A 27,050-nucleotide genomic window follows, 5' to 3' on the forward strand; every position below is an offset into this window, starting at 1 on the left:
AACACCCAGTGGTGATTAAATACCACCAAAAGAAAGCTCTATTTGTGTGAAAAAAATGACAAACATTTCATATGTGTACAGTGTCGCATAATCGTGCAATTGTCATTTAAAGTGCGACAGCACCAAAAGCTGAAAATTGTCCTGGGCAGGAAGGGGGTATAAGTGCCCAGTAGGCAAGTGGTTAAAGTAATAGTAAACTCTTTTTTAATACTTTTACCTACAGGTAAGCTTATAATAAAGCTTACTTGTAGGTAAAATGAATATCTCCTAAACGTGCACTGTTTAGGAGATATTGACTCTTTTTGATTGCCGGCGCATGCACATTGAAGGAATGACATACCTGTGCTGTTCCTTCAGAGCACTGTGCTGTGGCCCCTGATGTCATCGCAGCTTGGCCAGTCAGACGGCCGAAGCTCGCGTACCCAGAAGGAAGACCGTGTGAAGATGGAAGTCCTGTGATAGCTCGCCTCTAGAGGGATTCATTTAAAGGTAAGCCCTTCATAATGTGCACATATGCAATACATACTAGCGCATTACGACATTATCTTGCAGTGGATTTTTTTTTTTTAGCTGTGTTTATTACTGCTTTAATTTTCAGGGATTTCCTCTCACTTCCTGTTTGGCTATGGGACAGGAAGTTAAGGGAAATCTCCACAATGGGATACAGATGCTGAAAAACTCTGACACGGGTTATAACCCTCCCTCGCTCTACCCAAAATGAAAATAAATGTTTTGCCTATAATTTTACTTGAAGGAAGGTTAGTTATTTCACATTCAAAATGAATCCTGATGTCTGGAAGATAATTTAGCTAAAGAGTTTGGAGTCTGGCTAGAATCTCTTGTACATTCCTCATAACTCCTGTAAGTATTATGAGCTGTATCATCAGGGCTTCCTTCTCTATAGGTAGAAGAAGATGCTGAACTTCGACTGAAAGCTCTCATACTGGCTCCTTGTGAGGAGAAAACACCAATCCTGTTTGTCACAACTGATGTGGAATCAGCACTTCTGTGGGTATTCTGCAATGAAGAACTTGGACTTGTCTTTGTGGATTCTGGTAACCGATATTGGCTTCTCTTGGAACCTTCTGATGAAAGCTTTGAATTTCTGCTGGCATTGCGTGACGTTGATTGTGGACTCTCTGTCTGATTTACTGAAGCTGCTGAAGACTTAGAACTCTTCTGTGAGGTGGTTTCTGGACTTACTGCTCTGGTTTTCAGGTTCAGGCTCAGATTGGATAGTGCTTCAGTGGCCTCTGGGGATTGTGAAGGAGCAGGTGAAATACTGCCCTCCGAGTCTTGAAGTGAGTAACAGGAGCTGGTGTCAGATTGATCTGATGAAAAGTCCTGATCTGATTTACTGTAAGACAGAGGTGTCTTTCTTTCTGAATCAGAATCAAAGGCCTCACTTTCTGCATATTTTTTTGACACTGCTGTTGCTCTTCCACAGTTTTTTTCTAGCTCTGGTTTATCATGATCATGGTCATGAAATGAAGGACTTTTCCCTTTCACTGAGGTTTTTTCAGGGTTTTCATCCAGCTGTTGTTTCAGTTGGCTTTTTCTTCCAGTAGACATATCTCTATAATTATTACAATCACTTTCTGAATTTCTAAGCTTATGACTTCTTGATTTACACCTCACTTGACATGTATGATCTGTCTTCTTGGATGCTGAACTGTAGGAAGCTTTCCTCTTATGTAAACTGCAAGCAGTTTGCTGTCCAGTGCCACCCTCACCTGACTCCCAAGATGATGTGTCTCTGGATGTTTCAGTCTGAACTGAAGGGAACTGACCCTTCCTATCTGTAAGAACTGATGACTCTTTCATCCTTCTATGTCCTGCTACATGAGAAATACTCTTGAGCTTCTTTGTTGGTCCTGTAGAAATAGTGATACTAATTTCTAGTCAAATGTAGCAAACTATGCATGTTTAAAAAATAATTCAAAAAATTAAACTGTATTGTATTCACTATTGTATATAAATCCTAATCATGAACTTCTGTTATTTGCTCCCTTTTTGTCCAGTGAGCTTGTAAGTTCCTGTGCATTCTGCCTGTGCAGCAATAAAATATCATGCAGTATTATCATCCCTGTCCAGTCCACCTCTGTAAACTGCAGAATGCACCCCCAATTAGTAAAACTAATGCAGCTATCACATTTAAGGACGGGTAACTTGCAGTATATTCCATTTTTGTTTTTGAGTTTGGATGTGCTTCAAGGTCTTGGGAGGTAATAGAATGCTTACATACTGTGCATTCTATGCATGTGCTGTGCACTTCTAAAATGCTGGGGCTGAAAGAGTGTAGTTAGCTAACTGGTGCAATACCCACAAGGGCAGAGCCAAGTGTTTGGTTTATGCTCTTTCATGGCAAAATTAATGACATTTACTAATATCTACTCACCCATCTGCGTTCTGTCTTCCTCACTTTTGTCTGTTGACTGTTGGATGTCCATATCCCTTCTCATGTCCATAACTGTAGCTCTCTGACATCCTGCCTTTAAAATTAAGAATGGCAGCAACAATTTAGTTAGGTCACATTATTGTTGAGGCTCTCTTCCATCCAAACTTTTATAATAAAATGATCTATATTAAACTGAATGACAGTCATTACTGTGCTTTAATATCATTGTAGGTTCACAAATGCACACACACTACATTCTTTCATGAAATGATTACAGTTTAAAGGAGAATTATAGCCAAAGTTATTTTGGCCACACTTTTCCTGGGGATCACAGGGGTGCAGTTCATTCTCCACTCCTGCAACTTGCTTTCAGGCTGACATCACAGAGCCGGTCCAGGCTCTGAAAAGATCCCAACCATAAAGTTAGGTTCCACTCAGATGCCTTGACTGGCTGCTGGCTCAACCTCATTGTGCACCACAGAGAGCCTGAACCAGTCCCTCCCACACTCTCCACAGCCCAGTGATCCAGTGAGCACTGGAGGGGCAGAGCAGATAGCCAGAGACTGACAGTCACCACTCTGTGCTCAGAGCGCAGGGGAGAACTATGCGATTAGTAGTGTTTGATTGCTCAGTTCTCAGTCTTAGAGCTGGTGGGGGGCAGATGCAGCATCAATCTGATGGTGAGTATAAATGTTTATTTTTTTTTAAACCCAAACTTCTCTTTTAATGTGAACCTGTGGTGAAGCTATGGACACCACAGTAGTAAATGAGCTTCAAAATAACCTATAGCAGATCTCTTAAGCTGCAGCCACTGTGGAGCGATTCATCTTCAAATTCACAGCACAAGTCCTGTCAGTGGGTCAAAAGCCTTTAAATCAATATTGTTAGCAAAGAGTGGGTGCTCTAGGAGTGATAAGCAGTGGAGCTGAGCTGCTGAGAGAATGACTTCAGTGCTTATGAAGAGAATTTTGGGGATAATTTGCTCCACGGTACTTGCCCCTACAAAGGTCAGTTCAGATTTACTACTTGCTAAAATATGTAAATACTTTATAACATATATAGTTAGTCAGAAATAATAATTTTAAGTAAAGGATTTTTTTGTGGAAGAAGGTACAATATACATCCTCTTTAAAGGATCAGATTCTTGGGACTGGACCGCACCACACTTCACCCTCTGAAACATATGCTGTTGGCATCTCTTGATGGCTACTTCTCTGACTGCATTGAACAGTGAGTTACTTCCCTAGTGGCGCTCTCCTGCTGGGGTGTTTGTATAATTGGCATTCTGCTCAAAACAAGGTTCAAAGTTTACTACAACAAGACTCCTTGAGGTTGATTTACTAAAACTGGAGCATACAAAATTTGGTGTAGCTCTGCATAGAAACCAATGAGCTTCCAGGTTTTGTTGTCAAAGCTTAATTGAACACAGCTGTTAGAAGTTAGAAGCTGATTGGCTACCATGCAGAGCTGAACCAAATTACTCAGTTTTAGGAGTAAATCTCCCCCCGTGTGTTCACTGCAGCTGCACCATGTTGCGCCTCCCCACAAAGGAACCAACGCAGTTTGGAGGTTTTATAGGCAACTCCTTCTTTGGGGCAAAAAAGGTTTGCATGTTAATACAGAAAATAGTGTATAAACTATATATATATATATATATTATTAACAACATAAATGCACAGAGTTAGAATAAAAAAAAATCACAAAAAAAGAAAGGATTATTGTATTTCAGATAAATACAACTTATAGTAAACATGTAAAAAAAAACAAAAACCAAAAAAAAAAAAAACAAAACAATGCAAACTTTCACAGCACTCTTACATCCTTAAACTTCTTTTTTTTCATCACAGATTTTAAGTGTATTAACACTGCAATGGTTAACTGCTGGTTTATGTCTAGGGGACTTGGTAGAGTACATTAGTTAACTAACCCTCTGCTACTGCAAGCTCCTCCGTGTTGCTAGACTGGTTCTCACAGCCTCTACTCCCCTATGGTCTGGTAGACAAAGGTCCTCTGACATCATGATGCAGGGATTATAGCCCTGTAGTGAACATGAGGATGCTGAGGAACATTCCAACACTAGAGCATGGGGAAAGGCTATTTGTCAGGGAAGTGGCATAAATTGAATTACTTAGATCAGTGTTTTTCAACCTTTTTTGTGCAAAGGCACACTTTTTTCATGAAAAAAATCACGAGGCACACCACCATTAGAAAATGTTAAAAAAATTTATTGAAAAACTTTTTGACTTGAGGGCCGCAATGGGTTCATATATTGGACCCGGGGGCCGGACCAAGAGTAGATGAATGATGTGTATGTGTCATCCATAGTAAGTATAGTAATATTCCCCCATAGTAAGCATAGTAATTAATCCCCCATATAGTAATTCATCCCCCATAGTAATTCATCCCCCATATAGTAATTCATCCCCCATAGTAATTAATCCCCCATATAGTAATTCATCCCCCATAGTAATTAATCCCCCATATAGTAATTCATCCCCCATAGTAATTCATCCCCCATATAGTAATTCATCCCCCATAGTAATTCATCCCCCATAGTAATTCATCCCCCATATAGTAATTCATCCCCCATATAGTAATTCATCCCCCATATAGTAATTCATCCCCCATAGTAATTAATCCCCCATATAGTAATTCATCCCCCATAGTAATTCATCCCCCATAGTAATTAATCCCCCCTATAGTAATTAATCCCCCATATAGTAATTAATCCCCCATATAGTAATTCATCCCCCATAGTAATTCATCCCCCATAGTAATTCATCCCCCATAGTAATTCATCCCCCATATAGTAATTAATCCCCCATAGTAATTCATCCCCCATATAGTAATTCATCCCCCATAGTAATTCATCCCCCATAGTAATTCACCCCCCATATAGTAATTCATCCCCCATATAGTAATTCATCCCCCATATAGTAATTCATCCCCCATAGTAATTCATCCCCCCTATAGTAATTAATCCCCCATATAGTAATTCATCCCCCATAGTAATTCATCCCCCATATAGTAATTCATCCCCCATAGTAATTCATCCCCCCTATAGTAATTCATCCCCCATAGTAATTCATCCCCCATAGTAATTCATCCCCCATAGTAATTCATCCCCCATGTAGTAATTCATCCCCCATAGTAATTCATCCCCCATAGTAATTCATCCCCCATAGTAATTCATCCCCCATAGTAATTCATCCCCCATATTAAGTCCCCAAGCCCCCCCTGTGTCAATTCACTTACCTTTGCTCCGCGCGTTCCTCTCGCCGTTCCGGTGTAGCATGAAAATCTGTCTGCTATGAGGATCTGTCCCCCTCGACCTATCTGCGCATGTGCCAGTTTCAGGCATTAGCAGCCGATCGGCGATCTCCGGCACATGCGCAGATACGTCGAGGGGGACAGATCATCCTGACAGTATCACGCTCCGCGGGCCGGATTAAAAGGTCCGCCGGGCCGTATACGGCCCGCGGGCCGTAGTTTGCCCATTGCTGTTCTAATGATTGGTCTATTTGTGAGCCGAGGCCACATGTTACGGATGAAATTGCAATTTTTCCCACGGCACACCAGACAATATCTCACGGCACACTAGTGTGCCGCGGCACAGTGGTTGAAAAACGCTGACTTAGATGACAGGTGTTATTGTTGTGAGGCATGGGATGGAGAGACAACACTTATAGGGTATTCCCCAAGAAATGGAACATAGAACAGAATGACAGAATTTAAAAAAAGAAAATTAGTTTAATATAATCAACTCAACTAACGCCCTCTTACCCAAGCAGATCCAGCAGGTCGTTGATAACGAGATATATTTGTACGAATCTGTTCCACCTTTTCCCATTCTGCCACCCATTTTCCATATTCAGACTGCCTCTTCAGGATCCTCTCCAATATCTTGCTGTTCTCTTGAGTTATTCTTGACAGGTTTTGTCGGCGCTGTCCTGTATTCAAACTTTTTAGACAACAAAATATGATGAAAAATGGATAGAGGGCTGGTTACATGGACAAGAGAATAAAGTCTGTCTGTAATATAAAAGTACTGTACACTTATTGTGAATAGTAAACTGTTAGTATGACATTTTTAGTCACTGATCATTGTAGAAGCTGATGTTGGCATTTGTTTCCCAGCAAACTGACAATACCCTGACAATTTCCATAATAAGTACAAGCACACTGTGCATACATATATGCATATCCTTGCAGCAAAAAAATGTCAGCTTGCCCTTGTGATGATTACCTGTACTGGGAGTAGTAATTCCAGTTATCAATGCAACCATGAGATTGGCGAATAGCGTTCATTTTGGCTGAATGAATGTGATTTTGTTTTTCTATAAGTGTTTGCAGATCTCTATCCATCTGTGTTAATAACAAATGTGGACAAAAGAAAAACACATTTGTTAACAAGCACAATAACTCTCACTTTCCATTTTTCATTTAATTTCGGTTGCATTTACATTTAACTCTTTCACCTTTGCAAAATTTATGCATGAAGCACAACATTTAAATCATTTATCAGGATGCATTTACTGAAGTGTGATGATAATGAGAACTGGGCATTCCAAAAATAGTGTGAGAAGACACAGGATAGCCTTGTTAATAAAAAAATCATAAGCCAGCAGTAACGTTTTGTACAATAGAAAATGCGGAGCGAGCTTATATCTACATAACAGGCAAGTGATCTCCCAGAATACGGCTATAAACTTAGCAATGCATCTCCAAGGCCTATAGTACACAGAGATCCAGCAGGACCATAAACCGTACTTAGCCTAGATCTGACAATGGTCAAAATCTTTATATAACTAATTGAATGCCTTAATAAGATATCTGGAACAGAGCACTGCAGTCTTTCAGTAGCTGGTTATCCTAAGAAGGAGTTCTAGTCATTGTGAAAAAAAAAATTAAAAGTCAGCAGCTTCAAATACTGTAGCTGCTGACTTTTAATAAGCAGACACTTACAAGTCCAGGGATCCAGCGCTGTCATTACCTAGGTCGGTTCTTCACTGGTCTTTGGGTTCCAGGTGCCGCCATCTTGCTTGTGAGAAGCTGGCTGTGACTACCTGCATTCGCAGTAGGAAACTTTACTTTTGGTTGCCCTTACTGAAGATTCCATCACCTGCACCCGAAGCCGACTGAAGAATCGGCTCGGGTGAGGACCCTGGATCCCTGGACAGGTAAGTGACCTTATATTAAAAGTCAGCAGCTACAGTATTTGTAACTGCTGACTTTTAATTTTTTGGGGGGGAGACTGAAGCTTTGCTTAAAGGAATTATGAATACCTGGCATGCAATAAAATGTCTTACATAGGGTAATTAATATTGCAAAGCCATTTTTTTATTATTATTATATTTTTATTAATTTCATTTACAAAAACAAATAAAGGAACTCATAAAATATCGTTCCATAATATTTCTTTTACAATACAATATTTTCCATATTCCACCAGTCCCCAACCCACATCTACAACCCTCACCCTCTCTTTTCCCTTCTCTTCCTATTCTTCTAGTTGCTACATATATTTTATTTCTCTCCTCTCCTCGTAGTCATCTTTTCCGTTTAATTAAACCATCACTCCCTCATCTCTCCATTTATCTTTCTCTCTATTTTACACTCCCATCAATTCTGCATATCTCTTAGAGGTCCTGAAATCATACCAATTCCTCCATGTTTTTTTAAATGTTTCCATTTTATGTTCTCCACTATGATATAATTCCTCCATCCTATAAATATATTCTACCCTATATATCCATTCCTATACTCTAGGGATCTCCTGGACCTGCCAAAACTTTGGAATCAGTCCTTTTGCCACATTTAATATATGGAATATCATCATATTTTTATATTGTTTTACTATGGACTCAGTATTATGAAATAAACAAACCCATGGGTCTTTTAGGATTTGAACTCCTGAGATCTCTTGTATTTGTTGTACTATTGCCTGCCAAAACTCCTGTATCTTGGGACATTCCCACCATATGTGTACCATAGTTCCCTTTAACCCACACTCTCACCAGCATAATGGTGAATTCTCTGATTGTTGCTTATGTGCCACACTAGGTGTAATATACCATCTTGCCATACATTTATAATTCATTTCCACCACATTCATATCCACCGCTCCGTGTGCTAAGTTAAATATTTTCCTTTTTTGCTATTCATTTAGTTGAATTCCAAAATCCTTCTCCCATTTCTCTAAAAACAGTGGAGAAATAGGTCCAGATATTTTAGAAAGTATCCTATATATACACGAAATACCATGTTTCTCTATAACACCCAAACTCAACATCTTTTCAAGTAGATACAGATCTTCTACTGCTCTTACTGGTTATGGAAGTGCCTCCACAAAATGTCTTAATTGATAATATTGCCACTCATCTAATACATAAAATAATTCCTTTTTATGTTTCAATTCTTGAAAAGAACATATTTCCCCCTTCTTCATCCTTTAGCTGTGCATTTCTATCTTTTATCAATTTCCCTGATATGTCATCTTTCCCTGGTGGGAAAAAATTTGTTCCCACAAGTGGTATCAACGGAGAATTGTACTTCCATCCCATTTACTTATGAATTGCATCCCATATGTTAAATAAATTTTGAGTTAAAGTGTTTGTGTTTTCAGAAAACATCCAAAACTGTTGTGGAATCCAAATAATTTTGTTTAACTGTATCTCACTTAGTGTACCTTCCATTTTTACCCAACGTTTCCCTCCTGCATTATATACCCACTCTATTACTCATGATAACAATACAGAATAATAATATCTCTTAAAATCAGGTACATTTAAACCCCCGTTTAGTTTATCTTTACATAGGACTTCATATTTTACTCTCGGTTTTTTATTTGATAAAATAAGATCCCTAAGTATATCGGGAGCATATGAAATTTATACAGAATGTTTGGTACTTTCACCATTTTCAAAATTTTTATTCTTCCAACCCAGGAAAGTGTTCCTCTTGAGCTTTTCCTCAACTCAATCTTTATCTCGTTTATTAATGGGATGTAATTTGCCTGATATATTTTCCTAAAGGACAAGGTTAACTTTATTCCCAGATATTTTATTTTTTTTTCTCTCCATGTGAAAGGAAATTAATTTTGTAAAGCCATCTTCTCTATCTTCGGGACGCTAATATTTAATATCTCTGATTTTGAGAGGTTCACTTTTAAATTTGATAGTTCTCCGTAAAATTTTTATATTTTCATTAAATTTGGTAATGTTAACCTAGGATTTACCACGTAGAATAACTTATCTGCATACGCTGCAACTTTATGTTCCACGTCTCCTATCCGCATTCCTTTAATATCTATACTATTTCGGACCATAGCTGAGAGATGACTATTAATTTACTGAATGATTTTTAATTTTTAAAATGACTTAATATTTTAGGGGGAGCCTGAAGCTTTGCTTAAAGGAATTATGAATGCATGGCATGCAATAAAATGTCTTACATAGGGTAATTAATATTGTAATGTCATTTAGGCCTAATCTATATTGATAACTGGCCTACCTGACCTACAAACTACCAAAATGTGGAAGACAATACTGAACAATTAAAGTTCAAACATGACTAGGCTATCATGTACACAAGGTGGAATAGATCTCTGCGACAATTCAGACTACAATCACTCTAGCACAATAGACTACCAACTGAATTGAATAAATGTAAAAGCGCTTACAAATAAAAGATGTACATCAGCGTTAGTATACATTTCCTAGCATGGACCTCAACCAAGATGGCCACCGCTGAACTTCCGGTTAGCGTCTGATGTCACTTATTGGATAAAGATTCTTCTCCCAGTCTCAGCAATGTCTCCTCTCTTCCTTCTTCAGAGACTCGTCCAGACAGGAGACATTGCTAAGACTGGGAGAGCTAGGTCCATGTTAGGAACTCTATACTAACGCTGATGTACATCTTTTATTTTATTGCCTTTACATTTATTAAATTCAGTTGATGGTCTGCTACACGATGGTTGTCTATTATGCTAGAGTGATTGTACTCTGAATTGTCGCAGAGAGTATATACAGTCAGGTCCATAAATATTGGGACATCGACACAATTCTAACATTTTTGGCTCTATACACCACCACAATGGATTTGAAATGAAACGAACAAGACGTGCTTTAACTGCAGACTGTCAGCTTTAATTTGAGGGTATTTACATCCAAATCAGGTGAACGGTGTAGGAATTACAACAGTTTGCATATGTGCCTCCCACATTTTAAGGGACCAAAAGTAATGGGACAGAATAATAATCATAAATCAAACTTTCACTTTTTGTATTTCAATGGTTTTTATTAATTTTAAACAGTATAAAACAGAGGCAACAAAACACGCCCACGCAGGGGCTATCAATTGCACCGATAGAAAATGCATAATAGAGCAGACAACGCTCTAATTCCAATAAGGCAAAACGTATGCCCACGTAGGGGCTATCAATGGCACATAGGTAACAATAACATCAGTGAAACTCAGATTATCGCAACTAAAGACAGCTGTCCACTGTCACATCAAAACAAACAGAAAAGGAAAGAAGAAAAGCAGAGAAGAAAGAAAGAGAAAAAAAAAAAAAACAAAAACACACACCAGAGAGCAAGGGTCCATGAGCGCCAATACAAAACTCCATCACCTCCCTACACTGGCCGGGGGGAGCGTGGGAAAGGCATATTGCAACCATGGCTCCCATATTTTCAAAAATTTATGTTGAGAGTCGTTGCATATACTCGACATCTGTTCATTGAGCATCATAGTAGTCATACGATCCCGCACCCCCTGAAAAAGTACAAACGGACTCTTCCAGGCCTGGGCAATTGTCCTAGTGGCCGATAAAAACAAATAGGAAGCCAACCGCTGCGGACGAGCCAAGAGGCCCGGTATGGGGCAATGAAGCAAAGCATACCGAGCATCCCGGCGCATGGAGAGATGAAACAAAGTGAAAAGGAGGCCAAACACACGAGACCAAAAACGAACCAACCTCGGGCATGACCACCAGATATGCAGTACATCGCCACGATGGCCACAACCCCGAAAACATCGATCACTACAGGCAGGGTTAGCCTGGGCCAAACGAGCCGGCACCCAATACCAACGAAACAATACCTTATAGGCTGCTTCCAGCGTGGTCGTATTAAACGAACATTTAGCTATGAGGGACCAGGCTTTATTCCAGTCCTCCGGATCCACAGCCATTCCCAGGTCGCGTTCCCACTGAACTACATATGAAAGAGAAGTGTGCGACGAGCATCTGTTCAAAGCTGCGTAAAGAAGGGAGATAAGGCCCGGGGCGCCCGGACGCTGCTGGCAAAGCCGTTCAAAGGCAGATGTCTGATATGGGAAAGCAGAAGTGGCCCTCAGCGAGAGTAGCCAGTGCCGCAATTGAAGGTACCGAAAAAATTCCGCTGGGGGAACATCCCGAGACTCCCGGAGGACATTCCAGGTGGGAAAGGACCGAAAAATCAAAAAGTGTCGCACCTGTGAGAAACCATGAGCCACCCACCAAGAAAATGCCCTCGGGTGATCTAGACCAGGCGGGAAAAGAGGGTTATTAACGATTGGAAGCAAGGGCAAGAAAGGTGACATCAGGCCACTGGAGTAACGTACCGAGTCCCAGACTCGTAGGCCATGGAGCAACATCGGACTCAGCGCCGTAGGGCGCAGGGCAGGGGGAAGCCATAGAAGTGTCGATAGTGCGATAGGGGCACAATTAGGCAGTTCCAGCAGGACCCAGAGAGGAACATCGGAGGAAGCGTGCAACATAGACAGCGGGGCAATTTGGCTCGCCTGATAATACTTAGTTACATTGGGTACCCCAAGACCACCTTGGAGTCTATGAGCAAAGAGCGTATTTCTAGAAACTCTGGGATGCTTATTGGCCCAGATAAAACGCATAAACTTCGCCTGAAGCAACCGAAGAAAATGAGGGGGAACCCGCACTGGGAGGGTGCGAAAATAATATAACAATTTCGGCAAGATGGTCATTTTCACTGAATGAACCCGTCCTGTCCAAGACAGGTGCGGAAATTGCCAGGAATGCATAAGAGAAGATAAGGAGCTAAGCAAAGGATAATAATTTGCAGCAAAAAGGGAGTCATAGGTGGGGGTCAAGCGAATGCCCAAGTATTCAAGAGAAGAGGAAGCCCACCGGTAAGGGAAGTGGGATTGTAGGCGCGAAACCAAATCTGAAGCCAAAGTAATATTGAGAGCAACGGTTTTATCCAAATTAATACGTAGACCCGAGATCAAGGAAAAGCGCTCAAGAACCCGTTGCAAATTAGGAAACGTCGTCAGAGGATTAGTAAGGGTCAAGAGGGCATCGTCCGCAAAGAGGCTCAGCTTAAACTCCTGTCCCGCGTATGGAACCCCCGATACATTGCAGTCGGTCCGGAGCGCTAAAGCCAGTGGCTCAAGCGCCAGGACAAAGAGCGCCGGGGACAGCGGGCAGCCCTGCCTCGTCCCTCGCCCAACAGGAAAGGGATCCGAGAAATACCCAGCGTATTTAACGGAAGCCGAAGGAAAGGAATACAAGGCTTGAATCCAAGAGAGAATCGAATCCCCGAAACCCCAGCGAGACAGCACAAACCGCAGATATTCCCAGGATAGAGAATCAAAAGCTTTATATATGTCCAAGGACAGTAAGAATCCTGGTATTTTCCGTTGTTGCAGAAAATGTATAAGATGGACCACCTTACGGACATTATCACCCGCCTGCCTCCCGGGGACGAACCCTACTTGGTCCCTGTGGACCAGGCTACACAAATATTTATTGATGCGAAAACTAAGGATCTTGCCCAATATTTTCAAGTCTTCATTAAGAAGAGAGATGGGCCGGAAGGCTTGCGGTTCCTGGACATCAGCGGTCGTCTTAGGAATCATAGAGATATGTGCCCTAAGTGCGTCCGGAGAGGGCAAGGAGCCCTGTTGTAACTCATTAAAGTAGGCAGCTAAAAAGGGCGCCAATAGGGCTGAGAATTTTTTATAATAGAGACCGGAGAAGCCGTCTGGACCTGGGGCCGCGGTGGACCGTAAAGATTTGATTGCTTGTAGCACTTCTGGTACGGTGACACCTGCGTTGAGGGCCACCTGTGCTGCCTCGGTTAATCCAGGAAGATGGAGGTCCTGAAAGAATGCCTCTGCCTGGGCCACAGGGAAGGGATCTGGGGCAGCATAGAGGCGCGAAAGGAAGTCCGAGAATCGGGAAACAATCTGCTGGGGATTAGAAGTACAGCCACCCGTGGAAAGTCGAAGCCGAATCGGTTTATGGGGTTTCCCCACAGAATTGAGTTTCCTGGCTAGCATGGGACCGGGCTTATTAGCACAGGAATAGAATTTATGTTTGGTCCAACGCAAGGCCCGTTCCGCCTCTGAAGAGGCAAGGAGGTCCAATTCTGTCGCCAGAGCGTCCCGAGCGCGTTTATGGGCCACGGATGGAGATGACTTCCAACGCGCATCCGCAGAGGCCAGGAGCGAATGAAGCTCCGAGAGTCGACGTTCCCGCTCCCGCTTCCGGACTGCAGCCAGCTGTATAACATGACCCCGCACCGTGGCCTTATGCGCTTCCCATAGGGGCACTGCTGAAGAGACCGATCCTGAGTTTTCCGTAAAGTATGTCCGTAAGAAGAATTCTATTTCTTGGCAGGTAGCCTGAGTGGTCAGTAAAGAGTCATTGATGCGCCAATGAAAAGGGCGTCGTTCTGACCCGGAAAGGGCAAGGAGGAGTACCAAAGGATCATGGTCTGACCAGGGTGAGGAGGGAATAGTTATCCGCCGGACCGAGGGGAGTTGCTGGACCTGCATGAATATATGATCAATTCTACAAAAACTGTCATGAGGGTTAGAATAGAATGTAAAGTCGCGTTCAGTTGGATGAAGTTCCCTCCAGACGTCCGCTAGCCCCGCCGTCCGCAAAAGAGAGCGCATACGTTCCTCCAGCACCAAGTCATGAGAGGGGGTCGCTCCTTGTGCGTAGCGCCTATCCAGTGTGGAATCTAAGGTAACATTCGAATCCCCCATAACAAGAAGAAGACCTTTAGAGTGTCGAGAAATAATGGTGCAAAGATGCGAAAAGAATTTATGCTGGAAACGGTTAGGCGTGTAGTAAGAGAAAAAGGTAACCTCCTGGTCCCAGAGGGTGCCTTGCAGAAGCAAATACCTGCCCGTGGGGTCCGCTATATTCCGAGCACAGACAAAGGGGAGATTGCGTTTAAAAGCTATCAGAACACCCCGACGCTTCTCAGGAGCCGAGGCCGTGTAAAAGATGGTATAGTGAGGTGAAAGATAACGCGGAGCGGAGGACTGAGAAAACCTGGTCTCCTGTAGACATACCACATCAATTTGTTGCGACTTGAGGTGATGAAAAACTTTAGCCCGTTTCTGAGGCGAATTGAAGCCCTGAACATTTTGTGAATGTATTTTCAAAAGGGGTGAGGCCATGGCGGTATCAACGCAACACGCTCAGCAGAAAAAAGCCCAAAGCAGCCAGCAATTTCCACTCCCAATGGCGATCGGACCATGGCGTCCCGGAACCCTGCAGAAAACAAAAACAAAAAAAAACAGAGAAAAAGAGAAGAACAAAGAAAGAAAAAAAGAAAAAGACACAAAAAATATACACAACAGTGCAATCGTGTCACACCAATGGTGACGTGCATCCTACACATGAAGGATACAGTTAGGGGTAACTCTACCACCGGACACATGGCTGCAAATGGAAACATCAAAACAGAAGCCCTCAGGGGGCAAAAAGGCAATGTACATAATAGAATATAGTAAATCTTAATAAACTAAAAGTCCCAGGAGCAGGAACCTCCGCGACGACCTCCCCATAGAAACCCGGAGAACCACAGGGGCCAACCCCCCTCCACCCAACCAGGCCCACCGGGTCAACCTCCCACCCCGGAGCCCAAGGGAACCATCACCCAATGCCACAAACGTAGACCCAAGCACCATCACATGGACCCAAAACAGGCTGCGGCAGCAAAAAGTCCCGATTCCTAAGTCCAGGAAGAGACCCCCCCCCCAACCCGGGATGAAACCCAAAAGGGCAAGCCGGAGCAGTCTCAACCTAGAATGTCGACAAACCGGGGAGGCCCTAAGGGCCAAACTCACGATCTCGTCAGGGTAGTCCCTCGGTGAGACGATATGTGGGAGTTCCAAGGCGCATCTTCAGCCTGGAGAAGAACAGGAAGGACTTGATCGCGAAGGGGTCTGAGGGAGAGCCCCCCTCCTGTTGGACGACCGCTCCCAGATGCGGCCCAGAGGGGGCGGCCTTGCCGAGGATCCAGATGAATGAGCCGGGCTCCGATCAGCAGCTTCCGGCGAGGGAAGATGTAGAGATTCTAGGAGAGAATGGGCCTCCTCCGGCGTAGCCACAGAATGACTGCGGCCCTGGTAGGTGAAGGTTAGGCGGAACGGAAAGCCCCAGGCATATTTAATTCTGTGTTTCACCAGGACCGAAGTGAAGGGCTTCAACTGGCGTCGCTTCTGGAGAGTGGTCTGAGAGAGGTCCGCGAAAAGCTGGTAGCGGTGCCCCTGGAAGCTAAGATCAGGGTTATTTCTGGCCGCCAAGAGGATAGTTTCCTTAGTGCGGTAATAAGTAAACTTGATGATAATGTCCCTCGGGGGCCCATCCGGTCGTCTGGGGCCCAAAGAACGATGTATGCGGTCAAATTCGAGCCGGTCAATGGGAATAGCGGGTGTCAGCTCCTGAAACAGAGCAGTAGCAGTGGAGGTAAGATCCGTGACCGTTTCCGGAATACCCCTTAACAGAAAATTGCCACGGCGGGAACGGTTTTCGAAATCCTCAAGCCGCAGTAGTGCATCCGCCAATTCCTTCTTAAGGTCGCACAGGTCCTGTTCGTGAGTTTCAATGACTGTGGCCGCAGCGTCCATTTTATCTTCGAGATCATTCGTCCGATCGCCCAAATCCCGAATTTCCCGCGAAAGACGGTCGGCCAGCTTGGAGGTAGCGGAGGACAATTCTGATTGCAGCATACTTTTAAAGCGGCGCAGGAGCTCGGCATCCCGCAGGGATGGAATGTGCGACCGCCGGGATGGCTCGGGATCCAGGTCCTCCCCACTGCCAGGATCCATCTCACCTGCAGGTAGTGATGGCAGGGGACCCAAACTTGCAGCCAGGGCTTCAGCTGTTGTCCCGGGCGAAAACCGGCGGGTAGGCAACCTCCCGAACGGTCTGCCGGACGCTGGAGGTGCGGGGGGCCGGGGTTTTTTTCCCCATCAGGGTGCTGGAAGGACAGGGGGCCAGGGAGGAAGCGGAGGGACCCCCCCTGAGGGTCAGAAATCGGCCGATGTGTCCGGTGGCCGAGACAGTAAATTAATAGGCAGCCATCCTGGCTGCTGCTCACGAGCGCCCCCAAACTTTCACTTTTTAATACTTGGTTGCAAATCCTTTGCAGTCAATTACAGCCTGAAGTCTGGAACGCATAGACATCACCAGATGCTGGGTTTCATCCCTGGTGATGCTCTGCCAGGCCTCTACTGCAACTGTCTTCAGTTCCTGTTTGTTCTTGGGGCATTTTCCCTTCAGTTTTGTCTTCAGCAAGTGAAATGCATGCTCAATCGGATTCAGGTCAGGTGATTGACTTGGCCATTGCATAACATTCCACTTCTTTCCCTTACAAAACTCTTTGGTTGCTTTTGCAGTATGCTTTGGGTCATCGTCCATCTGCACTGTGAAGCGTCCAATGAGTTCTGAAGCATTTGGCTGAATATGAGCAGATAATATTGCCCGAAACACTTCAGAATTCATCCTGCTGCTTTTGTCAGCAGTCACATCATCAATAAATACAAGAGAACCAGTTCCATTGGCAGCCATACATGCCCACGCCATGACACTACCACCACCATGCTTCACTGATGAGGTGGTATGCTTAGGATCATGAGCAGTTCCTTTCCTTCTCCATACTCTTCTCTTCCCATCACTCTGGTACAAGTTGATCTTGGTCTCATCTGTCCATAGGATGTTGTTCCAGAACTGTGAAGGCTTTTTTAGATGTCGTTTGGCAAACTCTAATCTGGCCTTCCTGTTTTTGAGGCTCACCAATGGTTTACATCTTGTGGTGAACCCTCTGTATTCACTCTGGTGAAGTCTTCTCTTGATTGTTGACTTTGACACACATACACCTACCTCCTGGACAGTGTTCTTGATCTGGCCAACTGTTGTGAAGGGTGTTTTCTTCACCAGGGAAAGAATTCTTCAGTCATCCACCACAGTTGTTTTCCGTGGTCTTCCGGGTCTTTTGGTATTGCTGAGCTCACTGGTGCGTTGCTTCTTTTTAAGAATGTTCCAAACAGTTGTTTTGGCCACGCCTAATGTTTTTGCTGTCTCTCTGATGGGTTTGTTTTGTTTTTTCAGCCTAATGATGGCTTGCTTCACTGATAGTGACAGCTCTTTGGATCTCATCTTGAGAGTTGACAGCAACAGATTCCAAATGCTAATAGCACACTTGAAATGAACTCTGGACCTTTTATCTGCTCATTGTAATTGGGATAATGAGGGAATAACACACACCTGGCCATGGAACAGCTGAGAAGCCAATTGTCCCATTACTTTTGGTCCCTTAACAAGTGGGAGGCACATATGCAAACTGTTGTAATTCCTACACCGTTCACCTGATTTGGATGTAAATACCCTCAAATTAAAGCTGACAGTCTGCAGTTAAAGCACATCTTGTTCATTTCATTTCAAATCCATTGTGGTGGTGTATAGAGCCAAAAATGTTATGTATTGGTGGTGGTGGTGTATTTTGCTTTTGTGCTGCCCTAGGCAACACAAAAATCGTGTGCCCCCCCCCCCCCCCCCCAAATTAGAGGGAGAAAAAGAGAGAGGAAAAGAAAAAGAGAGAAAGGAAAAAAAAAAGAAGAGAGAGGGGGAGGAAGAGAGAGAGGGAGAGAGAGAGAGAGAGAGAGAGAGAGAGAGAGAGAGAGAGAGAGAGAGAGAGAGAGAGAGAGAGAGAGAGAGAAAGAGAAAGAGAAAGAGAAAGAGAAAGAGAAAGAGAAAGAGAGAAAGAGAGAGAGAGGGAGGGAGGGAGAAAGAAAGAGAGAGGAAGAAAGATAGAGAAATAAAGAAAGATCTGTAGAAAGAGAGAGAGAAAGAAAGAGGGAGAAAGAAAGCTGTAGAAAGAGAAAGCAAAAAAAGAAAGAAAGAGAAAAAGAAAGCTGGAGAGAGAGAGAGAGAGAGCGAGAGAGAGAGAGGGAAAAAGACAGAGAAATAAAGAAAGAAAGAAATAAAGAAAGAAAGAAAGAAAGGAGAAAAGAAAGAGGAATAAAGAAAGCGTTGTAGGAGAAAGAGAAAGAAATAGCCATAGAAAGAGAGAGAGAGATAGAAAGAGGGGGAGAAAGAAAGTGAGAAAGAAAGAAAGCAAGAAAGAAAGAGAAAGAGAGAAGGAAAGGGAGAAAAAGAGAGAGAGAGGGGGGGGGGAGAAAAAAGAGAGGGAGAAAGAGTGGGAAGAGAAAGAGAAATAAAGAAAGCGCTGTAGGAGAAAGAGAAAGAAAGAGAGAGGGGGGGAGAGAGAGAGAGAGAGGGGGGGGAGAGAGGAAGAAAGCGAGAAAGAGGGAGAGAGAAAGAGAGAGAGAGGGGGAGGAGAGAGGGAAAGGGGGGGAGAGTGAAAGGTGGAGAGAGAGAAAGGGGGGGGGGAAGGGGGAGAGAAAGGGGGGAGAGAGAAAGGAGGGGGAGAGAGAGAGAGAAAGGGGGAGAGAGAGAGAGAGGGGGGAGAGAGGGGGGAGAAAGGGGGGGGGGGAGAAAGAGGGGGAAAAGAAAGAGAAATAAAGAAAGCGCTGTAGGAGAAAGAAATAGCCATAGAAAGAGAGAGAGAGGGAGAAGAAAGTGGGAAAGAGAGGGAAAGAAAGAAAGAAAGAAAGAAAGAGGGAAAGAAAGAAAGAAAGAAAGAGGGAAAGAAAGAAAGAGAGGGAAAGAAAGAAAGAAAGAGGGAAAGAAAGAAAGAAAGAGGGAAAGAAAGAAAGAAAGAGGGAAAGAAAGAAAGAGGGAAAGAAAGAAAGAAAGAAAGAGGGAAAGAAAGAAAGAGGGAAAGAAAGAAAGAGGGAAAGAAAGAAAGAAAGAAAGAAAGAAAGAAAGAAAAAAAGAAAGAAAGAAAAAAAGAAAGAAAGAAAGAGAGCACGAAAGAAAGAAAGAAAGAAAGAGAGCGAGAGAGAGAGAGAGAAAGAGCGCGAAAAAAAGAAAGAAAGAAAGAAAGAAAGAAAGAAAAAGAGAGCAATGAAAGAAAGCTGTAGAAAGGGAGAGAGAAAGAGAAAGGAAGGAAAAAAGAAAGAGCTGGAGAGAGAGTGAGCTGGAGAAAGAAAGAAAGAAAGAAAGAGAGAGAGAGGGGGGGAGAGGGGGAGAAAGAGAGAGAGAGAGAGAGAAAGAGAGGGGAGAGAGAGAGGGGGGAGAGAGGGAGAGAGGGAGAGAGAGAGAGGGGAGAGAGAGAGAGAGAGAGAGAGAGAGAAATGAAAGAAAGCTGTAGAAAGGTGGAGAGAAAGAGAAAGGAAGAAAAAAGAAAGAGCTGGAGAGAGAGTGAGCTGGAGAAAGAAAGAAAGAAAGAAAGAAAGAAAGAAAGAAAGAAAGAGAAAGACAAAGCGAAAGAAAGAAAGAAAGAAAGAAAGAGAAAGAAAGAAGGAAAGAGAAAGAAAGAAAGAAAGAAAGAAAGGGAAAGAAAAAGAAAGAAAGAAAGAAAGAGGGAGAAATTGAAAGAAAGAGCTGTAAAGAGGGAGAAATTGAAAGAAAGAGCTGTAGAAAGAGAGAGCAAGAGATGTTGTACGATTGTTCCCCTCACCTGGCAGTCATAAAAAAGGATGAGCTGCCAGGATCCACTCCTACAGCCGCAGTGTCAGCGCAGTGTCAGTGACCACCGCGACGCATGAGTCTGCACATGCGTAGGTGTCCGACAAGACATGCAGGCAAGCGGGCACTAGGACCCAGGTGCGCCTGCCACCTATGATGGCGGTGGGCAGGCACTAGGACTCAGGCGCGCCTGTCAGTGCCAGGCGGGCTACTTAAACCAGCCCTACACAGACACAAGTTGCCTGATGGTCTTTTCCCTGTTCCTGCTCTTCCAGTATGCCGATTGCCTTGTTGCTGACCCTGCCTGGACCTGATACCGCTGTCTTCTCCTGCCCTGACCTTTGGCTCGCCCTGACCATCCTCTTCCTGCTCCTTTTGTCTGACCTGCTGTTACCAAACCCGGCTTGTGACCCGATTACTCTTTGTCTACCGATCTGTACCGTCTGCCTCGCTGTTACCTACCCGGCTTGCCTGACCACGTCACACCTCTTCATATCTGGCTCCTACCCGCTACACGCCATTGGCGGTTGCCTTTACCACGGTTGGTGTCACTCAGGGGTCACGACCTGGTCCTGGTCTGCTTCAAGTCCATCCCCACCATCAGGGGCTCTGGTGAACCAGCAGACCTGGGCTTAGACTCCGCGCCCTGGGGGACTTCGGCCAGTGGGCCACTAGAGGTCGCCATCAGTGTTTGTGACATGCAGCCTCTTCTTAAACTCCTGTCCTAGGAGCTGTGCCCAGATGTCCGCTCTCCGGCTCCTTGGTGATGTCACTGCAGCCGAGGGCTGACCCAGAGGGAGGTGGGGTGGGACTGCAGCATGGGGGAAAAGATCACTGATCACCTAGGGGGAGAGGAGTGGAGGACAAGTGACAGCTGGGAAGCACCACCGCCCCCCCTTAAAAATGCCGCCATAGGCAAACGCCTTGTTTGCCTAGCAGTAAATATGCCCCTGTATCCAAGGCTTTATTTAGAAGCAGTTTGGTAAGGTGCAATAGCCGTGAGGTGGTGGTTCACCTTATTGTTATGCACGGACTGGTGGTCACTGGTTTGTGTTTAGGGTGCACAGAGTGGCACTATATGATGTTTATGTATTGAAAATACTACACTGTATGAATTTTGTTTCTACGGAGGGTCATTTATCACATATGAGGAGGAACGTCTAAGGAGGAATCCACGGGATTGATTTCCGACAAGAGGGTAAGAGTAAGAATTACAGATATAATACAGTGACACGTGGTGAAATTTTGGCACTTTTTGAGTACTTCCACGCGAGTGTATTTTAGTTTGCATTATTATATGTGAAAGAGATAATACACTATGTGTGGTTTATTTGATATTTTTTTGAGGGGTAAAAAAAAGAAGAGGATGACATCACCTTGAAGATATAGGAACTGAGCATTTAGAGATCCATGGTGAAAATTAAGGAAATAAGAACTCACCAGATATATTGATAATATACGTTTAAGAACTTTTGATCAAATTTGGATGCTGAGCAAGGATTTATATATTATGTTTAGTCTCTATGAAATGGTAATTGCATACTGTACAATAATATGTGGGTTATCAGACCGTGATGTGATATACTTGAATATTAAGGTGGAATTTTGGCTTTATCCAAATTACTCCTAAAATCATTCCCTCCCCCTCCTAACACCTAACCTGTATAAGAAAGATGCATATACTTACCTTTTTTACCTCTGGTCCACTCTGCTGTGTCAGCCAGCGCCGCTGTAGGGAAGAGGAGGGAGCGCCGACAATGGATTAACCATTGAATCCTATGGATGGCATCACTGCTTTGGGCATAACTAGCCATTGTCGGAGTGCTCTCTTCTCTCCCCTTCAGCCGCCACTGGCTGACACAAGGGAAATCATTAACCTGAATGAAGTGGGCTGAATATATAGGTAAGTATACGTACCTTTCTTACATAGGTTAGTTAGCATAGATGTTAGAAGGGGAGAGAGAACAGTTTTTTATGGCTAGTTAGAATGAAGCTGGAATTTTACTTTTTTGCATTTAGAAAACTGTATCGGAGGGGTTGGCAGTTGCATGACCATATACATTGTGATATCCTCTAGGCTACCTCTCAGACCAATTTGATTGGTTCAACAAATCTTTCCTCATCAGGGTTAAGAAATGTGTCAAAATGTATAGTGAACTCAAAGCAAAACTTTTGAGCAATCAAATCTGTAGCAGGAGATATGTGTTATTACAGCCAGTTAAGAGGTTGTATGAATGTGCCACATCTTGCCTCCTTTATGGCCAACCCTAGAAGCCAAAGTTGAGCTATAAACCCAAGCACAAGGACATTTTATTAATGTGCTAAAATTTGTAAATTCTAAGCCCCTTCCTTTTTTTTTCTTTTATACCTTGTGCTTCCAGCTTTCTGGTTCAGAATGCTGTGAATAATGGTATAAGTCCTGCTCTGCTACTTCTGCCTCCTCATTACCCCTGATGTACACAACCTGCCCCATCATCAAATCACCAGCATGCATAACATGGAGACACCTTGTCAGTTGTTCGACATCTGATCTCCTGCAGCTTCATACCTGTATTCTTTTCATGTTCACCAGGAGGTGGGCAGGCGTTTGAGAGCCTTTTGTGTTCACTGCTGGTACAGCCATTGATACCTGAAACAAGAGACATTGTACTGATGTTTAGAGGCACAGAAGCTATAGTTTTTACTAGTCTCTGTTTATTTATTGACAGTTTGAAGTGTTTGTGAACCCTAACAATAAATGTAATTTATTTGGCTCACTTTGGTCTGTTTTTTGCCACTGCTGTTATTAGCTATATTGTTCCCTGCTATCTCTGTGGAATACAGAACATCTCCCCGTTATGGTATGAAAGGAAAGAAAGAAGCTTCCTCAGATCTGGATCCAAAATTTCCTTCCCATTTTTAGGTGGGTCTCAGGTCAGAGTTTTGAATTCTTCTTTTCTCATATATAAAATCTAATGATTGCATTTGTCTATAAAAGATTTATGACTATCGTGATTGTGTGAGACCAGTTCTTTCATCCACAGAATCTGACATAGTTCTCTAGACTAGTTAAGGATAGATAGGGTGGTAGTCGTGTTCCACTGTTTGCGTATCATAGCACAAGAGAAGAACATACTACTGCTTTGACAATGACAGATGGAGTAACATTTCATGAACATGGGTGCATTTTTCCATGCAGCCTAAATACACTGCGTATTTCTGGTGCCGGGATGTCGTAGAACTGCTTACAGCCACCCATAGGCATGAATGGGTGAAAGCAGCTCTACGTAGCTATGTGCCACTATTGGTGAAAAGTAGTGCATGCTCACGGATGTAATGTATCAAATACACATTACCTGTGTTATGGACATTATGTCTATGAGCATGTACTCCTTTTCTGTACTCTGCGTAATGCTGTCCTCACCTATTCACATCTATGGACAGCTGAGGGCAGCACCAGAACACCATGGGCACCGAAAATATACAGTGTATTTAAGCTGCATGGGCATCTAGGTGAGCAGTAGGCTGCACATGGCTCTGTAAAAGCAAGCAATGGCACACAATGCTTTACAGCGTACGGTTATGGGTGTATAGTTGTGTCATGAAGCACCATGTTTTGTGCTCTGCATGTGATGGTGTCCCTGATTTTAATTTGAAAGTGTAGGCGCCTTATCTTCTGGGCTAGATTCATTTCAGCATCCAATGACATACAAACTGTGAGTCTGCATAATATATGACCCAGTCATCATTTATAAAAGAGAGCTAGAAACTCTCAGACTGAAACTATTGCTCATTTTATTCATGGATGTCAGAATCAGTTGATATGCAATGTTTTTTTTTTAAAGCTACAAAATAACATTTGGTTCCCAGCAAACAGTTATTGAGGAAGAAGAGAAACTTTGGAGTCCTAGTCAGTACTAGTGTGCAAAGGTGTATTTGTTTTGGAAGAATAAATCACTTGGATGTTGGATGTCCTGTGTGTATGGGTAATGTTGCATTATGTAAAACTATTAGGTTAGTTTTCTACATTTTAGAATAGGGTGCCTTGGGATTGCACAGGATTTTAAAGGGTGCCTTGACTTAAAAGATGTTGAGAACACTGATCTAAGGTTACCTATGAGCATTAGTTATCAGTCTGATAAAAAAAAAAGGCAAATTCAAATTTTGTTGTTCTACCAGTGAACAGCCTTTGCTTTTTTAATGAAATTCATTAATGACATTTCAATAAAACTGACCTCTGGGATAATCAAATATTGTCTATACATTAGAGTCATGTGTTTTCTTCCTTGAATCTGGGTGTGGTGTATTTCTTCGAGATCTGTGCAGTAATCCAGTATGAACCTTTAAATCTGTGCAGGAGCTTCCTGTAATAAAGACCTGCCAAAGCTGCTCTCTATCCCTGCACATAGTGGCTGGTCTTGTCTCCTCCCCCTCCTGTTTTCTGCAGGCAGCCTGTAGTGGGTGGAGCTGCTGGGCCCCTCCCATAGCTCTGATCTCTGCACAGGCTATGTATAGCACAGTGATGATGTCACTACTACTTCTGTATGGTAATATCTGGGTTTGCAAAGGCATTTGGTGCACACAAAGTTAATTTATATCCTTTGTGGCTATGGAGGAACATACGTGAGTGAAAGTTTTTGTGCCTGGACTTCAGCTTTAATAAACATTAGCAGTAAACATGATCTTCAGAGCTGACATTTATTTTAAACACGTTTTCGCATCTGAAAGTTTCTTTGATCCCTGTAGGGAGACGTACTCTCATATTTTGTCCTTGCAGCTGTTGTCACCAAAACGGAACATTTTAGAGTGGTCTCTGGAACAGAAGTAGAGGGCAAATCTCCCAAACTCTGTTCCAGTAACAACTGTCAGAGTTGGGGCTTCCCTTTATTTAGGGAGATTTTCTCTCACTTCCTGTTGTTACTCTGAGACATGAAGTGAGGAGCAATCTTTGCAATCAGACCCAGACAGTGATGCAAACCTGACAGATATTGTAATACTTACCATCTTTAGAAGATACTGAAACAAAATGTATGGGCTAGAGTTCCTCCTTTAAGATAGGGGAATGTTCACACAGAATATATACAGTATTTTCTGTATAAGGAAGCCTCATTTCATAATCATCAAGCACCATTCATTGTCACTTTTGACAGATGGGATTTTTAGGGCTCTCACAGGGATTATATTTTAAAGCAGCCTTTAACATGCATTAAAACACCTGTAGTGTTAATGAGCATTTTGGATGCCTTGCATGGCACTCAAGTTGTGTCAGGCAAGGATGAAATAGGAAATGATCACATTTGATGACATACAACTGTGCCTTAAATGCGCACAAAATGCCATAGATACGTTTACAATGGGTTACATAGTCACATAGCTGATAAGGTTGAATAAAGACACAAGTTCTCTTAGATTTTAAGCTCCAAGGAGCAGGGCCCTCCTAACCCTCTTGTATTGAACTGTATTGTTGCTGTATTGTCTCCTGTTATATTTTAAAGCGCTATTTAAATCCTGTATTATAATAATAATAGTCCATCCAGTTCAACCTGTGTGGGTGTGTGCGTGTCCATTCATGTCTTTGCCACGCTGCAATGTGAGGCAATGCTAATGCTGCAGTGTGAACACCTGCATCTGCTCCCTATTTTAACAATTTGGATCAGCATCGATAAGTGGTTGGGAAGTGGTAAAAATGTAACCCGACTGCCTATTGTTAAGGCTTGTGAAAGATTGTTCATAGAAAAGACCTTAATTCTGACAAGCATCAGTGCAAACTTGTAAAAAATGACAGTAAAACTATTGGTTTAGAAAGGAGTGATCAGCAATAAATGCTACAAATATAGTGCTGGCTAAACACCATAATATTTTGAAAACTGAGGCACCTTTACTATGTTTATATTTGTTTTTATATTCACTGTTTTTACATTCTTGATCGACTGTGTGTTGTCATATGCCCACCCTTTCAAAAGATCTTAATGATCAAAATAAAGAAATTATTTGCATCTACTATTGATGTTTATTGTTTACTCTGCATTGGATTTAAAATACCGCTTTTTTTTGCAGTTTGCTCTAGTCAGCTGCTTTTTCCTAATATGCTTTATTCGGTTAATAATCCACAGCCCAAGATAGGGTGAATCAGAGATCCCTTTGATGGGTGGTTACACCCCTAATGATGGCATTTTTTCCTTTTGTTTATACCTTTACTATATCCATATATTGCCTGAAGACAACATTATTCTAAATCCTCCATTTATGCCCATGTAGAATTCAGATCAACTTATTAGAATTTGATGAGAATCATTTGGATTTTTTAGGTAGCACTTGCATAGATGAGCAACATATTAATAGCAAAAAGGAATCTTTTAGGCTCCTTAGCGGTTTTCAGCTCCTAGAAGCTCTTATCAGCATTTTTTTTCAGCTCCTAGAAGCTAAATAGTGTCATTCTATGTGTCCATGCACAATTATCAGAAGCTGTCACACCTGAGGCTCACATTCTGTCCTGGTGGCTGCCCAGTCTTTGAAGCAGAACCAATTCCAGACAGAAACATACAATAATAGGTTTCCCCTCGAATCAGTATGGCGTCAAGACGTCAGACAATGGCAGCATCCAGAAGTAGATGGGAGCTTTGGATGCGCCAGGTAGTAGGACAGGTTCCATATAAAGCGTGGTAGTTGAGTGCCTGAGTCCAATGATGGTAGAACAGATGACAGCTGGTATAACATTCATGAAAGGGCACTTACCTTTCTTCTGTGTTCTGCATATTTGTTTCTGTCCCATTTCTCCTGCAAGTAAAGGTTGGCTGTCGGCAAAGTCGGTTGATAGGCTCGGTACATGGTGGGTATACAGAGGACTGTCGGCTTTGCTACAGAGAACAAACAGCGATGCTA

General features: G+C 43.0%; 1 protein-coding gene across 1 annotated transcript; it reads right to left on the minus strand.

The window, feature by feature from the left end:
- Nucleotides 1-700: 700 nt before the first annotated feature.
- Nucleotides 701-27,050, minus strand: LOC149434224 (uncharacterized). The gene is made up of 6 exons (XM_089663926.1): nucleotides 26,904-27,050; nucleotides 22,738-22,818; nucleotides 6,645-6,763; nucleotides 6,182-6,359; nucleotides 2,399-2,492; nucleotides 701-1,874 (listed from the first exon to the last, which is right to left on the minus strand). The coding sequence occupies exons 1-6, from the start codon at nucleotides 26,994-26,996 to the stop codon at nucleotides 775-777; spliced, it is 1,665 nt and encodes a 554-aa protein (XP_089520052.1). The 5' UTR covers nucleotides 26,997-27,050; the 3' UTR covers nucleotides 701-774.

This window comes from Staurois parvus, unplaced genomic scaffold (assembly GCF_062004578.1).
Source record: "Staurois parvus isolate SC_StPar_1 unplaced genomic scaffold, SC_StPar_1.0 ptg001805l, whole genome shotgun sequence".
In the NCBI taxonomy this organism is placed as follows: domain Eukaryota; kingdom Metazoa; phylum Chordata; class Amphibia; order Anura; family Ranidae; genus Staurois; species Staurois parvus.